General features: G+C 37.3%; 1 protein-coding gene across 10 annotated transcripts in view; it reads right to left on the reverse strand.

The window, feature by feature from the left end:
* Window positions 1–20,664, reverse strand: part of RNF38 (ring finger protein 38) — a 175,869-nt gene that overhangs the window by 26,943 nt on the left and 128,262 nt on the right. For all 10 annotated transcript variants that reach the window (XM_037851067.1, XM_037851066.1, XM_037851064.1 and 7 more), the window contains 2 exons: window positions 18,528–18,721; window positions 7,058–7,271 (listed from right to left, as the gene is read on the reverse strand). In XM_037851067.1, coding sequence (XP_037706995.1) covers window positions 7,058–7,271; window positions 18,528–18,721 — 408 coding nt within the window. The remainder of the gene's footprint in view (window positions 1–7,057; window positions 7,272–18,527; window positions 18,722–20,664) is intronic.

A 20,664-nucleotide genomic window follows, 5' to 3' on the forward strand; every position in this document is an offset into this window, starting at 1 on the left:
TCACAAGACAACTCACTGTTACCAGGAGCAGTAAGGGGAGTCTTCCTGAAGGAGGCAGAGAGAGGGCCAGGATTTAACAACAAGGAGATGCAACTTGGGGCATTTTATGGAAAGGGATTTGCTTAAGAGATTTTAAAATAAACATCCCTAGTTTGAAACTTGGAATTTTATGTGGGAAAAACAAGAGGCTGTTTGTTGAAGGAGGTAGGGAAGCTAGATACGCAGTTTGGGATTAGATTTGGAAGAACTCTGAAAGCCAAGTGAGACATCTGAATGCCCACAAGTAGAGAGGAGCAGTTAGGGGTATTGAAGCAGAAAAGAGACACAATGAAATACATCAAGGTGTTAGGTGACAACTGATTAAATCATTGGGCCAACTGCACAGAGACTTTATATTACTCAGTGCCAATCGTTGAAAATCACTTCTCGTTTCCTTTGGTTTTATTTCTTATTTTAACACGAATCCACTATTGGTTACTTTCCAGTTTGCTAATGCTGCCATTATGCAAAATACCAGAAATGGACTGGCCTTTATAAAGGGTGTTGATTAAGCTACAAGTTTCAGTTCTAAGTGTCCAAACTAAGGCATCAACAAGATGATACCTTAACTGAAGAATGGCTGATGGCATCCGGAACACCTCTGTCAGTTAGGAAGGCACGTGGCTAGCGGTTCTGATGTTTCTTTGCTCCCAAGCTGCATTTCAAAATGGCTTTCTCCAAAATGTTTCTGGGTCTCTCTCAGCTTCTTCAGCTCCTGTGCATCTAAGCTTTGGGGTCCTCTCTTAGCTTCTCCAGAGCAAACTCTGGGCTAGCATCTCTTAGCTTAGCATCTCCAAATGTCCTTTTGTTTGCATCTCCATGTATCTCCAAGCATCAGCAAGCAATTCTGTCGGCTTCCAAGCATTGAACGTCTGTGGGTCCTGGCTTAGCATATCCCAGGGTATTTTACTTTTTCCTCTCTATGAGAGCTCCCTTTAAAGGAGTCCAGTAAACTAATCAAGATCTACCCTGAATGGATGGTGTCAAATCTCCATGAAAATATTCAATCCCGAGGTCACACCCTAATCAAAAAGATTTAATCAATCTGCCCCCACAAGATTGCATTAAAGAATATGGTTTTTGGGGGGACATAATATATCCAAACTGGCACAGTTACTTTGTTGTAAAGTAGAAAGTGGCCCAAGTTTCACAGCCTGCATAGTTTTATGAACTTTTAACAATTTCATTGCAGCTATACTTGCCCTCATCCTGGATGCTGGTGCATTATGATGAGATTCTGAGAGGACCAGGGTACATGCCACCAGCCTTTGGCTCGCCTGTATTTGTGTGTTTATGAGTATTATTTTGTAGTGGTTTATAAAATGGGTTGGAGTTGGGACTAAATTGGAGGAAGGACACCAAGTTGGTGTTGCAAGGGTGAAGTAAAAGAGAGACAGATCCAGGTGGGAACAATAGGGAAGAAGAAGAAATATTACAGGGGAATTATTGGATTAATTGGAATTGCCAAAGAGATTCTGGTTCTCCTTGAGTCTGAACTTGGATGAAGAGGAGACTGTTGTGAGGGTGGGAAAGTTGGTGCCTGGGGATAGAGAGGCTTCCAGACCTCATGCCCCAAAGCATCCAATGGGCTGTGTGGTTTGAGAGGTCCCTGAGCATGCTCCTTTCTCTGCTGCTTCCCAAATTATCTTATTTCCCAGACAAAATATTTGGAGAAAACAAACTGACTTTCATAAAGAGGACAGACATACTCTCTCACTCTGAGTTTCTTTCTCCAATAAGGCAGGTGGTTTGCACCGAGCTGTTTGCAAGTCTCTCTATAACTCCTTGTGATCAGAGTATGAATGGGGTTGGGATCTGGTCTGTGGCCAGGACTCAAGTAGTACCAGAGCGGCTCTCAATCTGAGGGCATCTAGTTTTATGGGTGTGCTGGTTTGAAAGTATTATGTCCCCCAGAAAAAGCCATATTCTTTGATGCAATCTTGTGGGGCAGACATATTAGTGGGGATTAAGCTGGAATGTTTTGATTAGGTTGTTTGCATGGAAATGCGCCCCACCCAACTGTAGGTGATAACTCTGATGAGATAATTTCTATGGAGGTGTGGCCCCACCCATTCAGCGTGGGCCTTGATTACTGGCACACTATATAAGCTCAGACAGAAGGCGCCAGCTTGCTACAGCCAAGAGGGACACTTTGAAGAAAGCACAGGAGCTGCAGATGAAGAAGGCCGTTGAAAGCAGACTCTTGCTCTGGAGAAGCTGAGAGAGGACAAATATCCCAAGCACAACTAAGAGTGACATTTTTGAGGAACTGCAGCCTAGAGAGGAATGTCCTGGGAGAAAGCCATTTTGAAACCAGAACTTTGGAGCAGATGCCAGCCACGTGCCTTCCCAGCTAACAGAGGTTTTCCAGACGCCATTGGCCATCCTCCAGTGAAGGTACCCTTTGTTGACGGACATTGTATGGCCTTAGGACTGTAACTTTGTAACCAAATAAACCACCTTTTATAAAAGCCAATCCATTTCTGGTTTTGCATTCCAGTAGCATTAGCAAACTAGAACAATGGGACTCATCAACATGTCCCCCTTTTGCCTTGGGCATCAGGATGCTTTGCACCATTTCCTTAATTGAAGAAATTACTTTTTGCATATTTAGTTCTACTTCCTCCACCATAATTTTAATAAACTGTACCTTCTACTAGTTTAATCAACTTATTACCATATTGGAGTTTTTCAATTATAAATCTTTTTGGAAATAAGTGAATTTTAAGTCCCACATGAAGGACTGAAGAAAAAAATAACCGAAAGACTTCACTGAGCTTAAGCTGCTTTAAAGGAGTTCACATTTCGTGTCTGGAAGCTCTTCATCCAAATTGTTTTCACCTTCCAGATGATCTTGTCATGCTTTCTCTGTTTTTCTTTTTCAAGTCTCCTGTGTTATGCTTGCATGGTCTAGTGGAGATTTTTCTGTTTCCTGGGCAATTTGACAGTTGAACTTATTTTGTCAAAAGAGCTGCTAAGTCCTTGTCTTTTTTGAGTAATGTTTACATTCTGTTGGCAGGATCTCAAACTCCCAGTGTCCTGGTGTTCTTTGATGAGGGTGAAATGATGCCGGTGGATGACAGTCAACACAACCAGCCCCACTACTCACTGGTTTTGACTCTGAGACAAACTGTGGAAATGCTCAGACTGTCCTCTTTAAAACTTTTCCAGCCAACTATTAGCCATTATCTCCATTGGTGATTTCAAGAAGGGAGGAGTTCTCAGGTTAATGTCAGTGAATCACAGTGGAAAAGAAAAATTGGTTCCTCTCTTGCAATGGTTTGAACATGAGATAGGAGAAGGGGTAAGATGACTTCTGGGTATTGTTTCCAAAGATTTTAAGTTTGCTTGCAAGCACCTCAAACATGCATACAAGTAGCAATCAATAAATACCTGTTGGTTATGAAGTGAAGGAACCAGTTTGCTGAAATAAATTGATGAACAGGTCTGCAATTTCAGACTTCAGACTTCTGCTTGGGTCAGGTTTTGAGGCTGGAGGAAGTAAAAAAAAATCAAGGTATTGGAAAGGCTGCTTTCTCCCCAAAGTCTGTAGCATTCTGGTGCTGACTTGCCACAATCCTTGGGGTTTCTTGGCTTGCATCTCTGCCTCCTGTCATTGGCAATGTCCTCTCCTGACTTGCGTCAGCTCTTCTGTTTTCCACTGACTTCTGGCTTCCAGCTCCTCTTCATAGCTCTCTCTGACCGTCTGCCTTTTCTTAAACTTCATATGAATGATACCATTCAGTATGTATTCCTTTGTGTCTGGCTTCTTTCTCTCCACTCAATAGTTTTATTCGATTCATCAATATTGTTCATTGTATCAAGTATCAGTACTTGGTTCTTTTACGGTTTAGTAGTATGCTACTGTATGAATAAGTCACACTTTGTTTATCCATTAATCTGTTGATGGGCATCTGTGTTGTTCCAGTTTGGGGCTATTACAAAAGCTGCTATAAACAATCTTGTATCAATTTTTCTTAGAAATTCACGAATTCATTTCTCTTGAGTATGCCTAGAGTGGAACTGCTGGATTGTGGGGTAGCTGCTTGCTTGGCATTATTAGAAATTGCCCAACAGCTTTCCAAAGTGAATATATCACTTTATACTTCCATAAGCAATAGGACTGGAATCGTCAGTCTTTTTAATTGTAGCCTCTGTGGTGGATATATAACACTCTCTCATGTGGTTTTAATGTGCATTTTTCTGATATGTAATGATGCTGAACATCTTTTAATATGCTCAGCAACCATTTGTGTGTGTGTGCACACACACAAGCAAAGTACCTCTTCAAATCTGTTGTCCATTTTTAGAATTGGATTTTTTAAAATTTTAATTTGTATGAGAGTTTTTTTTTTATTCTGGGTCCTAGTCAGATATAAATACTGTGAATATTTTCTTCCAGACTGTGGTTTGATTTTTTTCACTTTTTAAATATTGCCTTTGGATGAGGCAAATTTTAAATTTTAATGAAATCCAATATACCAGTTTTTGGGGGGGTGGGTCAGTGCTTTACATATCCTGGTTAAGAAATCTTAATTTCTACATCATGAAGAAATCTCCTTCCTTAATAGTTTTATCTTTCACACATTCAGATCTAGGACCCAACTTGAATTATATTTTGTATATGATATAGAGGCCAAAGTTCAAATTTAACCAAATGGATATTCAGTTGTTCCAACATAATTTGGTAGAGAGACCTTCCTTTCCCCACTAGAATGACTTAGATACCTTCATCAAAAATTAAGCGACTGATACGTGTTTGAGTCTATTTCTGACAATGAATGCAAGTTCTTTATTTTAATTAAGTTTATAGTTTCCTATATAGCATTCTTACGTCTTACTTAAGAAAGTCTTTCCTCCTGAAAGTCATGAAGTTGCTCCTAAGTTACTTTATTAAAGCCTTAATAGTTTTGCCTTTAACATTCAAGTCTTTAACCCATCTGGAACCAACTTTTGTGACTGGTATGAGGTAAAGGGTCCAGTGTCATTTTTTCATATGGACACCCAATTGTCCCAACATCATTTATCAAAAATTCTATTCCTCTCCTCACTCAGTCCCCTTTGTCTATACCAAGTATCATAAAAACAATGATTTATTCCTGGGCTTTATATTCTATTTCATTAGCCTATCTGTGACTATTGCAGCATAAATGTCTTCATTATCATAACTTTAGAATACATCCTAATAGTGGAAGAGTGACTTTCCCTACCTTTTATTTCTTCAGGATTAGAGACCAGTGGTTCTCTAGTTGTAGAGTACTTCAGAATTACCTGAAGAGCTTGTTAAAACAGACAGTTGGGCTCCACATCTAACTCAGGATTTTGTTCCATTCCATAAACCTGTTTTTTTACTCCTCTCTCAATAATACACTCATTTGATTATGATGTCTTTACAGTATGTTCACATTAACTAGTGAAGCACTGTCGTTTGGAAATTTTCTATTTATATATTTATTGAAGGTACTTCAGTGAGGTCGCATAACACCTGAGCATTCTTTAAGAAGATTTTTCTTCTTTTACACACTTTTCTTTGCTGTTCTCAATATTCAGTGGTTTGTGGTATCCATCAATATTATCTAATTTCAGAACTTTTTCATCACCTCAAAAAGAAACTCCATACCCATTAGCAGTCACTTTCCATTCCTCCCTCCCCCCAGCACTAATCTACTTTCTGTTTCTATGGATTTGCCTATTCTAGATATTTCAAATAAATGGAATCATTATACTATCTTTGGTCTTTTGTGACTAGCTTTTTTACTTAGCATAATGTTTTCAAGGTTCATCCATGCTATAACATGTTTCAGAACTTCACTCTTTTTTTTAATTAGAGAAGTTATAGTTTACAGAAAAATCAGAGCAAGCTCTATCCAATTGCCAATTTTTGTCTCTCACCAATTAGGGTATATGCTGTTAGTTTTATTTACTATATTTAATCATCCTATTTTATTTAGCGTTTTAAAATTAAACTTGGACAACTGCCTTTTCAACAACTATTGATATAATTACATGATTTTTCTTCTTTCATTTGTTGATATTTGAGTGTCTTTTTAAATCAACTTTTTACTTATCATTTACAGTTTTTTTGGGTTATGATCCACAAACAATATAGCCAGGAAAGACTTCTCATTTTGAATTTATTATTACGTGATAATTTTTTAATAGTGCTTCATGACTACAAGGGAGGAAAATGTCCAACAGAAGAATGGCATCTGGGCAAGATCACATTTTACCTCAACTGTCAATATACATTTTTTTTTAAATTGTTTTCTATCATCTAGTGCAGTAGTTAAAAAGTCAGATGTTAGTCTGATTCTCTTTTCTTTGTAATTCCTCTTATCTATAAATTTGTAAGATTTTTCTTTATCCTTAAAATTCAGCAACTTTATAGGGATGCATCTAGATTTATGATTATTTTTTAACCCCAGAAACCACACAGAAAACCATAAAAGTTTGAACTTCACTCTTAAGCTCTGAAGAGAAGCAAGCCCTCCCCTCAGCTAAACCCTCAGTTGAACAAATGGAATGAAGTCTTGTACCTGTCATCTCTCCTCGGAGACCTATGGAGAACCTGTAGGCAAAGATACACTCAACTATCTCCCTACTGAATGATTCCAGGAGAAACTGGAAGGGAGAGGGGAAACAGAGATTTTGCTATTTCCCTAATATTCAAAGCACCATCTGTCTGGAATTTTGTATTAATCCTAAGTCAGTAATTTTAAACCAGCTATTACACAAAGTCAGTCAGTAATTTCAAACCAACTATTATAATAAAGTCATTTGGAGGTTTTATAATCTTGATCCTAATTTTTTTAAGTTCAACTTTCTTCTAAAGAAGCTGTGAAAAATTCAAATTTCAATCTTTATTAAGATTGAAGAACTTAACTAAAATAGCATCATTTTAGGTAAAACGCTTTCCTTTTGGGTAACATTAAAAGAAATCTGCTAACAGAACCAAACTATCTAAATAAACTGACACCAACTGTTAGCATCTGTCATGTCCAGAACATTATAACTGTACCTGATCATGCAGGTCAACCATTACTGCATTCTGCTGTGGTGGATGAGCAGCAGGGTGTAACAGACGGGGGGATACATTCGGAGGGTGGAAGGCTCGAGGTTCCTCTATTGCTTGCTGCTGTGCATATGGGAGATGGTGATAGTTTTCATCTTGACTAATGGAATTGTGTCGTGACAGCCGATCCCTTCTTCCTCTCTGGCGCCTGACAGGAGGACTGTAACATAGTAAATGTCAAAAAGAAGGTTGATATAATGTCTATTGTTGTGAACCATCAAGATTCTGTATTGTTTCTCTCTTTTATATCCATCAGTAACATATGCTATGGTGAGCCTGAATAGTAAATGAAAATTAGCAGCAGCTCTGAAAGTATTTACAAATCAAATATCGACCACTATCTTTTTTTTGATTGAATCAAACGAAATTGTTCTTTTTGTAGGTAAAAACAGTAGAATCAGCAATTTCTTTTGGTTCAACCTAATATTTTGCTCCCACTGTTTAAAAAACCTTATAATAATTATTTTTAATCTGCAGACATCTTTTCTATACTCACCGTACACCTAATGCACACCTTGTGTTTGCCTATTTGGCTAAAAAATATAGAAGACATAGTTCCTATCTGTGCAAAAGGACTTTAAAATGAGAATGGGAAATACATGAAATAACTAAAGAATATATTCCAAATAACTTGTTAATAACTGCAAGTATAATACGAAATGAGTAAATGATGAAAACGGAAGTGACAGAGTGTGTCAACATAAATTATATTCCAGGAACATACAGAATTTTCAATTAGAATCTGGTTATTAAAACAAACCACTTTTACATCCCATGTACTAATCATCTATGTAGTTTAACAAAAATCTTAGAAAGTTGTTACTGTGACTAAACTTTTATTTTCTACTTCTCTGCATGTCCACAATTCATCTCAATGGCTTTTTACTATGATTCAGCACAAGTGCAACACTAAAAAGAGGCTCCGTTAAAGTATTCTACACTGGGCAAAGGAGGCCAAGCATCCCCCCCCACCCCTTCCAGGAACAGCTGCACACAGCCACCTTAGTAACTTCTTGAAGGAGGTCAGGTCATCTTTTCCTCAATCTTCCCACTCTGCATCTCTAAATCTGTCTCTTCTCATTCCCAACTTCACAATCTTAACAGAACTAGTGACAATCCTTTGCGAGATTAACTCCCCAATAGTGCTCTCAGTACTGTCCCTGAGGTTCTTGTTTCTTGTTCCATTAATTCCTTCCTCTATATTTTCAACGTCTTTTTTTCACATTTTCCCTTTAAAATCTACCTATTTTTTTTCATTGAATTTAAGATGCCATCCACCTTAGGACTCACTTTAAAAAAAATTTTTATGCATATTCCTCCCTAGCTTCCCCTCATGTTAATTTCTTCTAAAACCATAAAATTAGCAAAATTAAGAAATTAAACTTGGTACAATAATATTAAGAAAAGTACAAAATTTATTCAAACTTGACCAGTTTCTTCACCAATGTCCCCTCGCTGTTTCAGAATCCAATCCAGCATCCCACATTGCACCTAGCTGTCTTATTTCCTAATCATCTTCAATCTATAACAATTCCTCCATCTTTCCTTGTCTTTCATGACCTTGACACCTCTGAAGTCACTAGTCATTCACTGTTTCGAATGTCCCTTAACCTGATGCTTTCTCATGTTCTGACTGAATTGTGCATTAGTGGAGACGGTATCACAGAAATGATGCACCATTCTCAGTGCATCAAAACAAGGGGCACAGGTTGTTGATACACAATATGGCTAATATTAACACTGAACATTTGGCTAAGGCAGTGCCAGGACAAGACCCCTCCCCTACAAAGCCACCATTCTTTCCTTTGTAATTATCAAATATTTGAAGAGAGATACTTTTGAGACCATACAAATGTCCTGCTTCTACTTAAAGTTTCAACCACTAATTTTAGCAACCATGGATAGGTCTGCAGCAATCACCACTGTGGTGTTTTGATGATGATTTTCCATTTCCTTCATTCCTTCCACGTTTATTAATTGCAGTTCTTAAGGAAGAGTTGTCACTCTCCCCGACTTATTTATTTATTCACAATCAGTATGGATTCATGAATATCTTCAGTTGTAATCCATACTATTGTTTTATTTTATTGTTCACATTACTCCAACTTTCTTCAATGGGAGTTCTTACAGCTAGGTTTGTGTTCTCTTGCTCTGTTCCCACCTTTTTTTGAGCATTTCCCTAATATCTGGCACCACAATATAGGCTAGGCTCATCTTGGTCCCACCCCAGCTGTTATCAACTGGTTCTCCAAAGAGCACTGGTTTCCTTTAACTGGAAAATGGTATTTAAATCTGGGCACTAAAGTGTGCTCATTGCTACTAAGGTGTCACTGCTTCTAAGCTAAGCAAAAAGAATAAGTATATATCTATGTATACTAACTCATGTATATGCACACATCTGTATTTATCCGTGGAAATAAAGACTATTTTGTGTATCACTAAAAACAGAAAAAAGGTTACCAGTTTAACTATGACTTATCATCTATTTTAAGTCTTTCTCGGATATTACAATGTATTTGCACACCTTAGAATCAAAATAGAATATATATGCTCAGATAACTCATATCCCTAAAAATTACCCAACCTGTCCACAAACCTTAAGAGCTCCTTTTAATATTGTTTTCTCTCTCTATTGCTACCACTTGTTCTCACTTCCCTACTCAAAAATAATTTCAACAGCTCTCAAGCCAACCACAGAATTAAGATACAAGCCCTCATACTGATAGTCTCTTCATTATTTGGTCCCTACCTATCATGCTTTTATTGCCTCTCATTAAATCTCTGTTGTGAATGCCTTTGTAGAACCCTTAATAATTATTATTGGAAAATCCAGAAATAAGAAATTGTGAAAAAAGATAGACAAATATTCCTTTCAATTGATAGTACATCAGCAATAAATATGTACTTTTTATGTACTTTGTCATTTTAAGTATATCCCTTGTAAAGAGCACAAAGCTCCAGCCTCACTTTGCTGTTGTGTGTTGGACTGAGTTTACCATACATGTTGCTTAACAACTACTTAAATATTTGGAAGTTATACATTCCAGTTCTGTTCTTCTGATGACTAGTCTTAAATTTTTAAATGCAAACTCCTCTTTTTCTAAACCTATCTAGTTTTAATACCTCTAGAATTCCCAGGGGGAAAAAAAGAAAAAATACACTGCTCCATATCCCCATCTCACATTCACACCTTTTCTGTATTTCTTTCTCTTTTAAGCTTGCATTTATTCTTCTGATTCCTGGAAAGAGTACAATATTTAATTATTCTTTCAGGAACAATCTCTTTCTGGTTAACTTTCTGAGTCTCTGGAATGTCTGAAATGCTTTTATATTTTATCTTTATATTTAAATGATAAATCGATGGTAGAACTAGAAGTACAAATTAAATTCCTTAGAATTTGGAAGATTTATTCTACTGCCTTCTTATATCTCATACTGAGAAGCTCGTGGCCACCTTTGGTTTTATTTTCTTTGTGGATAGTCTATATTCTGTCAATGGGAAATGTTTAAATCCTTGGAGTTCTGAAATTGCACCAAGACTGCTCAACACCGTCTTTCTTAAATTTTGGAAAATGATTTTGTATTATTTCTTTACAAATGTTTTCCCTTCTGTTATCTCTTTCTAGAATATTAGATTCAGAACTTATGACTCTATCTCCATATTTACATTTTCTTTTCCATGCTTTCCATTCTGCCCTTCTACATTACATTCTGGGAAAATTCTTCCATTTGATCTTACAGAAATGAATTCACTCATTCTGCCCATTTTTAAAAAGTTTTTTTGTTTGTTTTAACAACTACGTTTCTAAGGATATTCCACTTTATCTAAAATTCTGTATGATTCTGCCTCAAAGCTATATCCTCTACTCCTCTTTGAGTTTCTAGCCTGCTGGCCAACCCTATGAATTTCAGACTCAAGACTTCAACATCAACTCTTATCAGAATTTCAATGAGAATTTCCAGAGAGAGAAAGCTACAGGGAGCAGCCAGAAACTGAAATTCAATGGAACTTGGAAGAGAATGGAGAGGCCTGGAGAGGTCACCATCTGCGTGGCCATGTGACAGAGGAGCTAAGGACCAAGGATTGCCAGCAGCCAGCTACAGAATGCCAGGGTCTTTGGGGAAAAAGCATCACCTTGATGAAGCTTTGATTTGTGGACTTTTTCCCAGCCTCGAGCCGTAAGCTAATAAATTCCATTGTTTAATGTGACCCATTTCATGGTATTTGCTTCAGCTGCCAAGGAAACTAAAACAGGGTTCAACAGCAGACTGGAGCTGGGAGAAGAATCAATAAATTTGAAGATAAGACAAGTGAAATCATCCAGTCTCAGAAGCAGAAAGAAGAAAGAATGAAGGAAAGGTAAGCCTGAGGAACCCACAGGACATCATCAAGCATACCAATATACACATTGTGGGAGTCTCAGACAGAGAATTAACAGAAAAAGAGGCAGAGAGAATATTCAAAAATGTAATAATAATAATGGTTGAAAACTTCCTAAATTTAATGAAAGACATGAATACACACATATAAGATGCTCAATGAACTCCAAAAAGGATAATCCCCAAAAAAGACCCACACTGTGCCATGTTATAATCAAACTGTCAAATACCAGAGATAAAGAGAGAAGTTGGAAAGCCACAAAAGAGAAGTAATGCAAGAGGGAAGCAACATGTCACATGTAAGAGAGCCTTGTTAAGAGTAAATGCCAAAGGGAGAAAAGATGGCAGCATAGAGAGAAGTGGAGGACTGTTAGTCCCCCCGGGAACAATTCATAAATGACCAAAAAACTAGTAAATAACCAGGAATAACTGCGGGGAGACAAACGTGATTGTCCACTCATCATCCACTAACCTGAATTGGGAGGAATGCCGGAGATCACAGCATAAAATCTGTAAGTAAAACTGCGGACCCGAGCTGAGAGCCGACAGCTGAGAGCCCCTCCCTCACAGAAGCTGTGCGGTGCTACAGAACAGCACTCTCCAAACAAGCTAGTGTACTGCAGCCCAGCTCCATCTGGAATTTTAATGTTAACTGCTAAATACAGACAGTGAATCCTCAAGGAGCAGACAGAGGCTTTTGGGGACAACTGACCTTGGGAGAGTCGGAGGACATATCTGTCTCAGGACGAGAACCCCAGAGGCTGACGGGTGAACCTGGGAGCTTTTCTGTCCCTTTTGCTCTCTGTGGAGAAAACTGCAGCCGCTTTCAGCCCGCAGCGCTTTGCAGTCAAGAGAGACTCAGCTATTTTAAAATCAAAACACTTTGATCAGCAGAGTCAGAGAAACAAAGAACTTCCTGATAGGCAGTCACCTCTTTGGAGGGAGCATAGTTTCCCAAAGGAAAGGGAGGGGCCCAGCTTTACCGCCTGCCTTTCCAGAACCAGACCCCAAAGCCTGGGGGAGGAGAGCCACAGGCCACACCCCCTTACACAGGCGGTGACAGACTACACCTGCCAAACAGAAAAGCACAGGTGTATTAATCCTCTAAGAAAAACCTTCAGGGGAACCAGATACTGAATATTTCCTCCTTCTATGACCTGAACCTTTTCTCGTCTGGGAAAACCTGATTGGGGTGGCCTGGGAGGTCAGATGCCTAGACAACAGAAAACTACAACCTACACTAACAAAAACAAAGCTATGACCCACTCAAAGGAACAAACATACACTTCAACTGAGATACAGGAATTTAAACAACTAATGCTAAATCAATTCAAAAACTTTAGAGAATATTTCACAAACGAGATAGAAGCTGTAAAGAAAACACTGGGCATATATACGACAGAAACTGAAAGTTCAAAAAAACTAGTAGAATCTATGGAAATGAAAGGCACAACACAAGAGATCAAAGACAACATGGAAACATACAACAGCAGACATCAAGAGGCAGAAGAAAACACTCAAGAACTGGAGAACAAAACACCTGAAAGCCTACATGCAAAGGAGCAAATGGAGAAAAGAATGAAAAAATATGAGCAACATCTCTGGGAACTTAAAGATGAAACAAAGTACAAGAATCAACGTATCATTGGTATCCCAGAAGGAGAAGAGAAGGGAAAAGGGGTAGAGGCAATAAGAGAGGAAATAATCAATGAAAATTTCCCATCTCTTGTGAAAGACATAAAATTACAGATCCAAGAAGTTCAGCGTACTCCAAACAGAATAGATCTGAATAGGCTTAAGCCAAGACACTTAATAATCAGATTATCAAATGTCAAAGACAAAAAGAGAATCCTGAAAGCAGCAAGAGAAAAGCAATCCATCACATACAAAGGAAGCTTAATAAGACTATGTGCGGATCTCTCAGCAGAAACCATGGAGGCAAGAAGGAAGTGGTGTGATATATTTAAGACACTGAAAGAGAAAAACCTCCAACCAAGAATTCTATATCCAGCAAAGCTTCCTTCAAATATGAGGGAGAGCTCAAAATATTTTCCGACAGACAATGAGAGAATTTGTGAACAAGACACCTGCCCTACAGGAATTACTAAAGGGAGCACTGCAGTGATAGGAGAAAATGGGAGTGTGTGGTTCAGAATACAATTTTGGGAGATGGTAGCACAGCAATGTAAGTACACTTAACAAAGACAGCTATGTATACGGTTGAGAGAGGAAGGTTGGGAGCATGTGAGACACCAGAAGAAAGGAGGGAAGATAAAGAATGGGACTGCGTAACTTGGTGAAATCGAGAGTGTTCAACAAGTGTGATAAAATGTACAAATATGTTCTTTTATGAGGGCAACAAGCAAATGTCAACCTTGCAAGGTGTTAAAAATGGGGAGGCATTGGGGGAGGGATGCAATCAATGTAAACCAGAGACTATAACTAACAGAATCATTGTATTATGCTTCCTTTAATGTAACAAAGGTGATATACCAAGGTAAATGCAGATAAGAAGGGGGGATAGGGGAGGCATGATAGACACTTGACATTGGTAGTGTTGTCTGACTCTTTACCCTACTTTGATTTAAGATTACTTTTCCTTTTGTTACTTCCTAGCTGTCATTTTTTTCCTCTTTCTTTTCCCTCTCTACCTTCTTTGATGCTCCCTCCTGCCTTGTGGAAGAAATGTAGAGGTCCTTATATAGATAGTGGTGAAGGTGGTGAACACATAAATATGTGACCATACAGACAACCATCAATTGTTTACTTAGGATAGAATGCATGGGGTGTGAACAAAACCATCTTAAAAAAAAAATGGGTTGATGTCAAAACCTCAAGGGCAATATACTGAGTGAAATAAGCCAGACACATATGGACAAATATTGCAGGGCCTCACTGATAAGAACTAATTATAATATGTAAACTCATAGACATGAAATATAAGGTACCAAGATATAGGATGAGGCTTAAGAATGGGGAGTGGCTGCTTAGTATAAGCAGAATGTTCAACTAGGATGAACTTAAATGTTTGGAAATAAACAGAGGTGTAGGTAGCAAGATGTGAGAATAACTAACAGTGCTGAATGGCATGTGAATGAGGTGGAAATGGGAAGCTCAAAGTCATATATGTCACCAGAAGGAAAGTTGGAGGTCAAAAGATGGGAATGTATAAAACTGAATCGTATGGTGGGCAATATCCATGATTAACTGTACAAACATTAGAAAACTCTTCCATGAACCAGAACAAATGTTTGACAATACAACTAGAAGTTAACAATAGAGGGACATATAGGGAAGAAATATATATCTATTGCAAACTATATACTACAGTTTGTAGTATTTCAACATTCTTTCATAAACAGTAACAAATGTACTATACCAACACTACGAGTCAGTAATTGAGGGGGGTTGGTTAGGGATAGGGGAGGATTCGAGTTTCCTCTTCTTTTCCTTTTTTTTTCCCCCCATCTTTCACTTTATTTCTTGCCTGGAGTAATGAAAAGGTTCTAAAAATTGAACAAAAATTAAGTGTGGTGATGGATGCACAACTGTAAGAGGGTACCAGGGGCAAGTGATTGTACACTTTGCATCTTTGGATAATTGTATGGTATCTGAACAATCCCAATAAAAATTAAAAAATAAAAAAAAAATAAAAAAGAGTGAGTGCCAATTTCTCATTGGAAACCATGGCGGCAAGAAGGCAGTGGAAAGACATATTTAAAGTGCTGAAAGCGAAAAAAAATTGCCAACCAAGAATTCTGTATCCAGCAAAACTGCTTTTCAAAAATGAGGGAGGAATTAAGACATTCCCAGATAAACAAAAGCTAAGGGACTTCATCACCGCTAGATCGGCCCTACAAGAAATGCTCAAGAGAGTTCTGCAGGTTGAAAGGAAAGCGACACTAGAAAATTGGCTAAAGCCACGTGAAGAAATAAAGATCTCTGGTAAAGATAATGACATCTGCAAATATAAATACCAGTACTATTGTGTTTTTGATATGTAACTCTATCTTTTACTTCCTACAGGATCTAAAAGGCAAATGCATAAAATGTGATGACATATCAAGGGTTTTGGACTCAGTATATAAAAATATAATTTATGACAAACTACATAAAGGGTGGGGGGATGGAAGAGTATAGGAATATAGTTTATATGTATTACTGAAGTTGTTAATTTGGTATCAAAGCAAAAGAGATTGTTATAGATACAGGATGTTAAATTGAAGCCCCTTGGCAATCATGAAGAAATTATCAGAGAATATGTGAACTCATAGGAAGTAGAATACAGATTACCAGGAGTGGTGGGCATAGGCTATGGGTAGTTAATGCAAAATGGGTGTAGGGTTTCTGTTCGGGGTGAAGGGAAAATTCTACTAATAGCTGGTGGGACGGTACTTTAACATTGTGAATATGATTAATCCAACTGAATGGTATGCTTGGGAGGGGCTGGGAAGATTTATGCTGTATATATGTTTCCACAATTTAAAAGAAAGAGAAACTAAAGAGATAATGACAATTAAATGTAATACAGGATACTGGATGGGTTCTAGGAATGGAGAACAAAACACTCAAAAGGACATCATTGGGACATAAGAAGAAATTGGAATATAGACTATAAGCTTGATATCAAGGTTAAATTTCTTGAACTTGATAACTGAACTTAGATTTGCATAATATCCCTGTTCTTAAGAAATGTACATCTAAGTATTATGTGTCCAAGGAGTGTGATATATATAACCTGCACTTAAGTGTTCAGAAAATAGGTAGATAAATAGATGGATAGATAGATATGTGAGAGAGAGAGAGAGAGAGAGGTGATAAAATCATACAGCAAAGGTGGGGGTGGGAGTATGTTGGAGTTCTTCTGAAAGTGGTTTGTATACTTTTACACCTGTTCTGTAATTTTGAAATTACTTCAAAATGAAGGTTAAATAAAAGCCATGTTGGCTCCAAAATATGAAAGGGGGAAAAAAATTTCCAGCCTACCAGATTCCCCAAAGAAATATGGACTCAAGATTGCAGTATCACTCTTACTGGAATTTCCATCCTGCAGCTTTGCCTTACAGATCTCAGACATACCAGCCTTCACCCCACCCCCAATAATGTGAGCAATTTCCTTAAAATAAATCTCTTTACATACATATGTCACACACACACCTCTATCCTGGTTCTGTTTTACTGGAGAACACAGATACAGATCCTAGACAGTTGCTTTATTCAGTTTTATGTCACTGAGTTTAATGCCTCTCTTTTTTTACTCTGTTGGTTTTCTGCAAATGTTTGGTAATTTCCTGGTTCTGTGTTGATCATCTTTGTATTTTCAATTCGGTTAGACTGGTGTTGAATATTGCATCTGCTTGCACAGCCTGCTTCAAGCAGGAAATATGGCAATGAAGCTTATAGCTAGCCTACAGTGAGAATGGAATATGGAATAAAACACACTGCTGGAAAGAATAAGCCAGTTGCTACTTTTGAGGGTGCGAATGCTCTTTACTCTTCCTCATCATGCCTCAACAAAGGGCATGATGCTGCTATCCAGCTCAAGAACCCAGTTACTATTACCATCTGGTAACAGATACTTCTGTGTTACCATCCTTGTCCAGGGCATATCCTATGATACCACTGTTTTATTCTTAGGCATATATCTTAGTGAAACTTCTGCATGTGTACACGGGCATAACCATTTGCCAAAAGCAGAATGGATACATAAAATGTGGTATGCTTATATAATGGAACAGATTAGGTAACACATTAAAAATAAACTAATGCTACCCCCGCTAAATTCAGAATGTTTACTAAACAAAGTAAAAGAATACATTTAAATGAAAAACAGAACACAGGCAAACCCCAAAAATGTATTATTTAAGAATACATTTAGAGGTATTAAAACTATATGACAAGGGAATGATAACGACAACAACAGAAAATCACAAGACCAAAGTTTACCCTTTAGGAAGGAGGAAGGGGAATGGATATCAGGCAGAAACAACAGGGGGCTTTAGAGGGACTGACAACATTCTATTTTAACCTAGATATTGGATACACGTGTTACACATTTGCTTTGATATTTTCTTAACTGTACACTTGTTTTAATGTACGTCTGCATAAATGACACATTTCAACATAAAGCAATAGGAAAAGACTATAGCAGGTGCTCATGAAGTTAGCGTGAACTAAGTAACAGTATTTCCTCATGCTTATTATATTTAACAGCTGTAAGATATTTTGCCTGGTAGAGATACACGATTTAACTTAACCATTTCCATACAATTAGGTAATAAGGCACAGGAAATGTAAAAGTCTTAGTGTCTCAAAGAACACAACTCAGAAACAGATTTGACTGATTTGGAACAGAGAATGGTGCTAAAGTCCTTCCCAACTCAAGATCTATCTTAAAATTATCAACATTCTAAATGTGCAAACAGTTGTCTCACTTTTGAAGATGTACTCTTTTCCTAGAATAAGAAATGCATGACCCCAAGCAATGACTAAAGGAGAGGATGCTCTAGGAAGGAAAATCAAGGGCCAAGTCCCAAGGATGAGGGGACTAAAAACTGAACTAAACCCCAGTCATTCTTTCATACTTCAGGCTCCACAGTATTACATGAAATCTAATTAAGCTCCTAACTGCCCTATAGAATATGGAAAGAATAGGAATGGAGTACAGAAGAGGATCTCTGTATTTCCTTACAGTTGTGAACTACAGAATGCATTTTGAAGCAATAAGGATTGCAGGCTAGAACACAACAAATCTTAAAACAGAATGCAGCTGAATTCTTTCATAACAGCATGGAATGACTTTGGGCAAATCATTTTAGCCTCTTTCAATTTCTCCACCTGTCAATCACAAACTAAATTAACTTTTATGATGTAATTTGGGAGCCTGAACAACTTGTAATATTGTTTCTCAAGCATGAATGTACATATACTATGTTGATACATGTGTATACAATACCTAAAGAAAAATGTATCCTGAAGTTGAAAACTCACAAGCCTACCAATGGAACAAACTTTAAGAAACATATTAACAACTAACCTTCTTCTGTTGCGTGCAGGTGTGTTGCATCGTTCCCCTGAGAAGTGATGTTGGCTTGGTCGAACTGAAGGGGGCTGCCTATTTGATGTCATCTCCCATGGTCGCATTGGTGGTGAGGGAGCTGGTGATGCTGATGTATAATCAAAGACTGAATGAGAGAGGCGCTGTCTCTTGGGACTTGGACTATCTTCACTCTGCCAATGCAACAAAATCAATCAAGTGAATAAGATCTCTTTTAAGTATGTGACATAGGTGTTTAAGGCGGGTGGTGGTGGTGGGAGATACGTACAGTAAAGATCATCACATAAAAAACGGACTCTTTTAAAAAAATTACTGTAAAATTCATCAGATAACAACCTATAGGGTATACAACAGAGCATTAAGCTTTTGAAGAATAACTGATCTTCTCTTGAAAATCCCAATCCACCTGAGACTGCCCTATACTCTCCTATCAGTTTCTCTTTTAGGTAGTAATCATCAGCTAAGAGTTCTGTTGAGGAGTGGGTATAATTTGAGTAGACCCTGGACTTGATTCTAAAACACACTCCTCTGCCTCCTTATACCTGTTGTTTAGGCCATTACATCTGTTTTTCTTTCATGAAAGTTACCTGGATAAAGTAAGATTTATATAAAAGAAATAACAAAGTATTCAAGTGACCTAGATCATCAGTCCTTAATAAGAATGCCACAGCACTTTGGAAGTACTTGTGAGTAAAACACGGAGTTTTAGGTAGAAGATGGGAGTTGGTGGATAGCTCAAAACCTGTACCTGTTATGTTGAGACAGTCTAAAGTTTTCAAGGCCCCTTAACACTGCTAGTCAGCTATCATATTTGTATGGACTACTTAATCGCATTAAGTCTCTAGGATGCCCCCACCCAACTCAATTTCCTAATTAAGTCTCACCAAAACTATCAAAATTACAATTAGCTGAAAATCTGATAAAGGCTGTGTTTTCTAATAACTTCTTCTATCTCCAATCTACTCCTCCAAGTCCTAATTATTTAGGCATTACAGTACTTTTGGTTACAAAAGAATTGGTACCACTGTTTGTCCAAAAATCACTTAAAAATATTACAAAAAGAGTGTATGGGGGTTACATATTACAACTTTAGATTTTAAGAGATACGCATATTAACAGAACCGATTACTTTATTTAAACTGACAAGAATGAAACAAATTGATTATATATGATCACCCCAAATTATCTAGCAGAGGAATTCCAAATGCCATGTCATTTTCCTTCTATATTTGAGAAATATAATTCAAATTTTGTCATTATCATTAAAATGTAAAATAGTTTTCTTTTCAAATCATATACAAAAGTATACTTTTCTAACTCTCCCCACCACATTAATCTTATTTTCTCCCTGAATTTAATGGTCACTATTAAAAGTACAACTTTTTTACCCCTTGATTTTAATAAGAAAATCAGTTCTCATATTCTGGTAATCTAAAAATTAAAAAGTAGGAAAAAACCCATTAATATTTAGATAGTTTGATCATAAAAATTAAAAAGGAAGAAGACCAGACAAACTCATATATGGGCTACACATAAGCATCAGGAGTAGGGTATCTCCTACTATCTTTTTTTAAGTACAAAACACTAGTAACCAATCATGATCATTAGCTTTCATATGAACATTCTATACTGCAAAGCCTAATGAAAGCTAGAATATGGAGACAAACTATAAATTCTATAAATCCCCTACCTAAAATGGAGAAGAACGCTACAAATCCACATAAAAAAAGTCTAAATGACTGAGAAAAGCACCTAGGCTATAAACCTTTACATATTTTCAGGGCTTGTTCATACGGGGTTAACAGCATTCACTTTTACAACAAATTTATTGTTTTTAGAAGAAGAGGTAAAGAACAATGGCAAAGTTCTACTCTGTGGGCTGTGATAGGTTCGCATTGGTGAAAAAGGAGACAAAGAATAGGAAGTGAAGGAGGTGAGCTACTGATTAGTATTATGCTAATAAGTCTTACTTTTTAACTCAAAATAATAGGAAACCAAAATCCACAACTGATACTTAAAAATAGGAAAATACATACATTTTTAAAAGGAGTTTACTATATGCAATGAAGTTACCTGGACAGAACATTAGTGGAAAAACAGGTGTCTGGATTAAGTG

This window comes from Choloepus didactylus, chromosome 10 (assembly GCF_015220235.1).
Source record: "Choloepus didactylus isolate mChoDid1 chromosome 10, mChoDid1.pri, whole genome shotgun sequence".
Lineage (NCBI taxonomy): Eukaryota > Metazoa > Chordata > Mammalia > Pilosa > Megalonychidae > Choloepus > Choloepus didactylus.